Source organism: Argentina silus, assembly GCF_951799395.1.
Source record: "Argentina silus genome assembly, chromosome: 12".
Lineage (NCBI taxonomy): Eukaryota > Metazoa > Chordata > Actinopteri > Argentiniformes > Argentinidae > Argentina > Argentina silus.
This window is the reverse complement of record NC_139666.1, coordinates 12,425,046-12,432,951: the sequence shown is the minus strand read 5'-3', so window position 1 is coordinate 12,432,951 and position 7,906 is coordinate 12,425,046. Positions and strand designations below refer to the sequence as shown.

Genomic DNA, 7,906 nt, shown 5'->3' with positions numbered 1-7,906 from the left:
CCATTGCCAGTCACAATGCTAGAAGAAGGAAGAATTACTTGTTTTTATTTATTATTATTTTTATTATTTACAGTAGAGAAACTGTACAGGGGGGTAGTGGGGATGAAGAGGTCTTTAGGGGGGACAGTCAAGATGTAGCCTGAAGAGATGGGTCTTCAGTCTAACGGTGGAAGATAGGTAGTGAACCTGTCTAAGACAAGCCTGTCTCTATGCAGGGAATTGCCCTGATTCACAAACACACTCCAACAAATAGGTCTAATGAATGAACATTCACTAGAACACATTGGGAACACATTGGGACTCACAGGTTGAGAGCCTTACCTAGTTTAGAATGGGATCATGAGAGATACAGGAATACAGAATCCATCTCAGGAGAGTGTTTTCTATGGTAAAGTGAAACTGTAGCTGCCTAAGAAGCTTCTGCTTAAGACATCCAAAAAGCTACTGTTGCAGAATGCTGTCCAAGCCTCCTTTGTCCAAACAAAGGAGGATACATACCACTCACCTACTGTACAGAACAATGATCTTTAGTCAGTAAGTCACAACTGGAAGCTGAAAATGCATAAGCTTAATATTACACACCATTGATTACTGAAGCTCAACAATATTGTACATTCTGATTGGGAAAGTAGACACATTTTTATTATTATTGCTTTTGTGTTTACTCTGGCACATGCTGCTGTCCACCTCCCAGTGAGACCCATGAGTATGATAACACTCAAGTGAGCAGCCTCACAGCTTCAGACAAAGAGGAGGTTAATACATGCCATTTAGCTGACGCTTTTATCCAAAGCGACTTACATTGCAGTGAGTGCATACATTTCAGTATATATGGTCCCAGCAGGAATCAAATCCACAACCTAAGCGTTGTTAGTACCACGCTCTACCAACTGAGCCACAGAGGACCACAAGCACTATCAGACTCTGTTGTTCCCTGTAGGTCCAGCTATCCTCCTATACCGTGTGTGAGGACAGGCAATGACTCATACTGTACGAACATCACAATACTGTAGCTTGTTCTCTCAGATCACACAAAAATAAAGAGAATTCCTCTGTATTGTGTTTACATTTATCATCCTTTGTTGTGGGTCCAATTATACTCTTTGAGTAAATGTAAATGTGTGGGATGTTTTTTTACAGAATTGGCACCTCTCTGGTGTAATGAGATCGTTGATTTACTACACAGTTAGCTATTGTGAACAGATAGTGCCCACCTCCACAAAGGAACCCTTACGTAATTATGAACAAATAGAAAATTGGTAAGGCTTTATTTGAATGTTCCATAATCAACATGGTAATTACCTGGTTAAAAAAGTGATGACAACGTTATCACCGAACATCCTAATTAGGGTTGGTTACTGAGATTATTTCAAATAACTACCAGAATGCACCAATTTTTACCACGTCAATTCATAGTTCAATACCAGGCAAGCACAGTACCAGCGGTAATACAGGTGGACTGTAAAATAAAGCCTTATCAGAAAATCCATACCATTTTCTCCCCCTGAAACTCTGATTAATTATTCACTCGTAAAACAATATTTACAGTCCTTGGGACCTGCTATTGACTCCCCTGCCTGACCTTGAATCCACTTCCTTGAGAAGATTCCCTTGAGGATGGTACTCGCATGACTAGGCAGGCCTTATTGTATGTTGTCATTTAGCTGGGATTAGATAGTCACACCAAATCTACTGATGTCAGAAAGCCACCATACCCCCACCATCCGATTTGACATCTCTCCACCTCAAGCTCTGTGTTCCACAGACTCAGCTCAATAGACTACAGCATGTCATTTTCACCCAGATGGCACAATTGTATTATCCTTGATGTTTAACAGCAGGAAGTGTGCAATGACTTTAAAGAGACATGACTTTGCTCCCAGACTATTTTCTCCTTCTGAGTTTTTGTAGCTCTTAATCCTACCCCACTCTGGTGCCAGCCATATGAAGGGGAATGGGTGGACTGTTTTAAGTGAATTATGAGTGCAATCACCTGTGTCAAATATTGATAGAGTATATTTCTCAAAAGCTGTGAAATCCACTGATGATCCTTATCTTAAGAATTATACCACAGCAGAAGATTTATCTCTTTTATATGATCCAACATGTATCAATGCAATGTTTGCAGATCAACAGTGGACCTGCATGTTATAGATTACATTTTGAATGGTTTCACATTTATGGTTGTTGTGAAATATATAACACTTCCACCAATAAAGGACCCAGAGAAATAATGTGAAACTCAGAACTTCCTATAACTGCATCCAGTCTGCTCAAGATAAGATCAGACTGCTCTGTGATACATTTTCCACTGCAGTCAACAGTGCCAGTTCGATGGCAATAACATTCTGACAATATGAGTAATGTTAGTGGTAAAACCTCTGGTAAACCTATAAAGGCAAAATCTGATAAAGTAGAATATCGGGCTTAAAGGCAAACAGTAGGTCAGTGAAGAGAAAAGAATTGTTATCATTTTCAACACCCAAACAACACCCAAATACAGGTTGGAATAAAATGTGGCAACCATACAGTATGTACTTACAAGGAGGCTATGGTGTGTTTTTATTCTAAATTTTTTACAAGATCATTCTGTGCTTTTCTGCTGCTGTTTGATTTATCGACCACTGCCACAGAAATAGTTTTCTTATCCTTGAGGATCTGGGGTCTCCAAGGTAGGAAACTGAGCAGGGCCTGATGGAACCTGTCTCCAGCCAAGGTGTAGAGGGCCAGGTTAAAGAACGTGTTGAGCCCTGCCAGGGGTCGGGAGATGGTGTAGGCAGCATTGATCCCTCTCTCCACCATACAGGACGCCATTCTCATCCTGGTCGCCACATGTATGTAGCGCAGGATGTGGTAGGGCATGAAACACAGCACAAACACCATCAAGATCAGCACTGTCAGTTTGCGGGCACGTACCCGGGACGGCCTGCCAGTGTGTGGCCCAATTGCCAGCTCCCAAGCGATGCAGGTGTAGGTCCAGCACACCATCACCAGGGGGAGCAGATAACCCAGGATCGTAAGCAGCAACCCATACAACCACACTTTGTGTACTGGATCATTAGAGGCAAAGTCCGGGCAGAATGTCTTGTTGTTCCTAGTTTCCACATTGATCAGGTTGAGCATAGGAGTGATCTCCACCAGAGAGATGAGCCAGACAGCCAGGCAGGCAATGATGCCCCAGTTCGTCCTCTGCACCTGGGCAGCCCTCAGAGGGTGGACCACCACAACGTAGCGGAACACACTCAGGCAGGTGAGGAAGAGGATGCTGCCGTACAGGTTGAAATGGAAGCCAAAACGGACAAACTTGCACATGAACTCTCCCGTGGTCCAGTTCTCAGCTATGTAATATTGTATCAGGAAGGGCAAGGTCATGACATAGAGTAGGTCTGCCACGGCCAGATTCACCATGATGATGCTGTAACTCTTCCACGGTCGCAGCTTAACCAGGTAAATGAAGAGTGAGGTGACATTACCTACAAACCCCACTGTAAAAATTATCCCATACATGACTGGGAGATAATATTTTTTTATGGCGTCATCCACGGGGAAACATCCAGCAAGCCCAGTGTCCATTTCTTTATTTCTAGACATGGTTGTGTTGATAGAACAAACAGAGTGATCTAAGACACAAGTGGAGACACAACATGTGAGTATAATGCACCTATTACAAAATTATAAAAAATTATAAAACTACTGTATATTCTGTTTTACACTCTTGAATTCAACTATGAGCTGTCACAGTAGTATACAAACGAAAATCACTATTCCTACCGTAAACTGCAGTGTCTCTCTCCTTCACCAGTGTCACCTCAGAATTTCCTCAATCTTTAGACTAGCAGTCACTAATAGCATCCCTGAACCCTCCCACTCATCAAGTGTATAGTACTCAACCAAGAAACCACATTGTCTCCTCAACAGGGGGCATCGGAGTAATGCAGTAAATGATATCAAGTTTAAACACCTTTATTAAAAGTCTGCTCAGACAAACTCTCCAGGAACCGACAGTTCAGTTGTATAGAGTAAATTGATTCATGGTTAGATTATTGGTGGGTTGCATTTGAGAGAAACGTCAACTGTTCTCTTATTATAGAATATCATGAGAGTGTCATACACTGTAGATACGTTATAGATACTGTAGAACAACATTTTCCAGCCTACTTGTTTAAAACATGTCTGTATTGGGAGCCTACCTTTACGGGTTTTATTGTCAATGCAAATGGTTGTTGTATGAACACTAGAGTATCTGTGCTGTAAGGGGAATTCAGACTCACTGACATACCTACAAGATGTGTCACATTTTCTTCCTGCTTGAGTTCAACAACAGCAGACAAAGCAAGTTACTGTTTAACTTATGGTCATATTACTGACCAGTTAATATCCTAACATTCACTGGTTATTTTCCCCAATAAGAATACTAATCCTTCCTCTTGAGCACCTAATCTTTCCTCTTGAAACAAAAGAAAATCTATGAGCTGGGTTTTGGTGATGTAGTTTGTCTTTAGTTTATAGTTTATAGATAGTTCAATGCAACTGTAATTTGGAACTAGAAGGTAAACCTCCAAATAACGTGACAGACCTAGAAACACATATCAGATAGATTATGGAAAATAGGATTCTCTCAATTTCCTGTTTCCCCTGTGAAATAGAAAGGAGGAGCCTGACATCTAGTGGCCATAAGATGGAATTGAATTTGTTTGTAAACCTGAATATGATCTAATGATAATGCGAATATTAGACAGCAAGATTATATGCAGCGGGCCTACTTTACTTTGACATTATATTCTGATCAAGTTATGTTAGTACACACCTACCTGTGTCTGATTGTAGATTGTGTTTTAAATTACACTGCCTTGTTTTTACCTTTTTCAGTAAACAATAATATAATCATACTAATTTGTTGCGTGGAGTTGAAAGGGTGAGTGTGGCAAAGCTTTATTATTTTCTAAGAAATAACTATATTTAACACGTCATGTCAATCAATAAGAAAGTGCTCCTTCTTTACCACTAGATGGGGTAAAATAACAGGAAGTGATTCTGAAAAGAGCAGAGAAGTACCACTGTCGTGTGGATGATCGAATTAGTATGTTGAGACAAAATAAAATACATTTTGTTGCCCACTCATCTGTGTGTGTTTCTTTGTTTTTATCTGACACTATAGTTATTTGGGATGTGCACAACCACACCATTGTTGTTTGCCCTCATCCAAGCATTATGGTTCATCCGAATACTTTCATCAGTAAGTGATAGCTTGACCAAAGACAATAGATACACACAGAAAATACACTCCAGCCCTGCCATAAGTCCTGTCTTCAAATGAGGCACTGAAGAGTGGGAGGTATGCATGGCAAAAGGTAGATGTATCTAGCTGGTGCTGTTTGTGAACGAGAAGACTGGTGCAGACGAGTGTAGGAGGGAAGCCATCACATTCACACTGACCTTCTACCCACCTTCACTCTGAATAAATCAGAGGGTCTGATACACATACTGCATAGATATTATGTCTCTTGCTCTTTATGTACAAACACTTCAAACCCTCATCTCTAGCATTCTGTGCATCTCAGACTTGAATTGCTTGAGATGCTCAGGTCTCTTAGTTTAAGCACAAGACAACAAGAGAAAAGCAACTGCACTGAGAGAAACAACAGGCAAGGCTAAAGTTGCGAAATGCAGCAGAAGAATGATTGCTGCTAAGGAGAGAGTGCTTCAAGGTTGCGGCTGTACTTCTTGGCATAACAGAGGTACTCTCTTAGCTCTCTCATGCAAGGTTATGTCTGGATGCAATGCAATGAAAATGTTCTAAAATGGAATGACAAAAATGAATCAATTACAATGTAGAACTTACTTATAATTTATAAATTACTTTGGGGATGGTAACACAGCACACTGAGGAGAACATAGTTTGATGTCTTACAAGGTCAGAGGATAACTCTGGGGTGAATGTTTTCTCCCTGCTCCCATTTCTGAGTCTGTTTGACAGTGACATTTCTTCAGCCTCGATGGGAAAGATATGGTGACCTTTCCACACAGCTCTTGATGTCTCTGCTCCATTCTTTTGAAGGGGATAGTCAATGTGACAAGATCAAAGATTGGATCTCTCCTGTATGCTGATATTTAGTCTCAAGACCACATATGATGAATGTGACAGTTGAATCAAAAGAAAAAAAGTCATTATATTAGTGGAAGGATTTAATGAATAGGACTTCATACTATAATACAAAAGTACAGAGGTTTCATATGGATAATTCTGCATTATATCGCAACGCATATAAAAACAACTACACAAAAAGTCATATATAATATTTTGATGTTGGCAATAATGAAAATGCTGTTAATTCAGTTTATAGACAATACATCATTTCATTATAATCGGAATATTGTATGGATGTTAGATGAATCTTCATGCTTCATGTCGTGTATGGTACATCTACCAAAAACCAATTAGTTAAGAAAAATGGAAGAACCTCAGTGGAGCAGTGTCTTCCCCATAACTGCTCCTCTCAGCAATAAGCCATGCATCCCTGTGAAGCATATCGTAAATAGATACTGAAAGCACTTAAATTAGTCTATAGATTCACTACTTTATTCATCTTGAGTAAGCCAAATGCTTTCGAATGTAGGCTGAAGTATGAGTATCATTAGACACAGTGATTTCTGCTGCTGTTTTGCACCACCTCCACTACCGCATGGTTGGCATGGACTGTGCCATGTGGACCGTAGAGTGGAGCCTGGTCAGCAGGCTTCCCCTACCAGCAGTCTGGCATTCCAGTCTGGTCATCTTTTTTTTATGCCTACAACAATACCGGCTCATCATTCCAAACATACCACTTTCAATTTAGTGGAAGGAATGCGTTTGTCTCCATAAATACCTACATAATCCTATATCTGGCACTCAATAAATGACAGGGAAAATACATGTTGCATGGTTATCATGGGACAGAATTTAAGAGATCTGTAACAAAGGGGGAACAGAATGACAAGAAAGTTCAATACAGAGCAGAACTAGATTGGGCCCTTTATGTGTGAATTGTTGATAATGTTTCTTAGAAATTGTGTCACTGTAAATCACATTAGTGTAAGGCAAGCCTACAATATGCTGTAGAGAAGATTCTCCTTAATTCAAATGATTGTAAATGAGTATATTGTAAGCGTATACATTTCTCCCAGGATCAATGCAGGGATTGATATGTACAGCTGTGGCGTGTTGTCCTGCATACATTAATAGTATGAGTAAAAGTGAGTAAAACATATGGCTGATAGATTTAATTGACCACCCCTCCAAGGTTAACAACCTCAAAATGCATACTGAACCCTTCCATAATGCCAAACCAGATGATGTCATTCTTCAACTTGCCTGTCTGATCCTCAATACTGTACTACACCCTCTCCCAAGCACATTTAAGTTTTTCTTCTAATAATATGTTACTACAAGAAGGTGTGTGTGTGTGCATTTTCAGAAAATACAGTAGTATGATGGTGTTTGCAGTGTTTTCACTTGATAAAATAAATCATAAAAAATATAAAAGGGGGGGGGGAAACGCCAAAAAATTATTAAACTATTGATATAGCGACTATCATTGCTATTAAATCTAATTTATTTTCATTTCAATCAAACCCCACAGTAACTAAAAACCCCGGTAATTTTCCTCACGGTTTCATTGCTGTTCCCTTGGTAACAAGCAAACCCTTGCCCTTCTGGAGCCTCCTGACATTCGCTTGGATCATACCATGTCGTTGCTTGTGGGGAGATCTGTAGATTTCCATTCAGTATGTCGATCGGTGTGCCAAGAAGTGTGTATTATCCACATACCAAAATATTTCTATCTTCTTTAAACCTCTTCAATCTATCAATACTCCAATACCTAAAACGTCTTACGATTTTTGTATAAATGTTGGCATACAGTGTAAG

At 39.9% G+C, this 7,906-nt stretch overlaps 1 protein-coding gene across 1 annotated transcript; it reads right to left on the bottom strand.

Moving 5' to 3' along the window:
* Window positions 1-2,562: 2,562 nt before the first annotated feature.
* Window positions 2,563-3,591, bottom strand: LOC310813257 (2-oxoglutarate receptor 1; the record flags this gene model as incomplete). The annotated part of the gene is made up of 1 exon (XM_083682119.1): window positions 2,563-3,591. The coding sequence occupies one exon, from the start codon at window positions 3,589-3,591 to the stop codon at window positions 2,563-2,565; it is 1,029 nt and encodes a 342-aa protein (XP_083538245.1).
* Window positions 3,592-7,906: the final 4,315 nt, after the last annotated feature.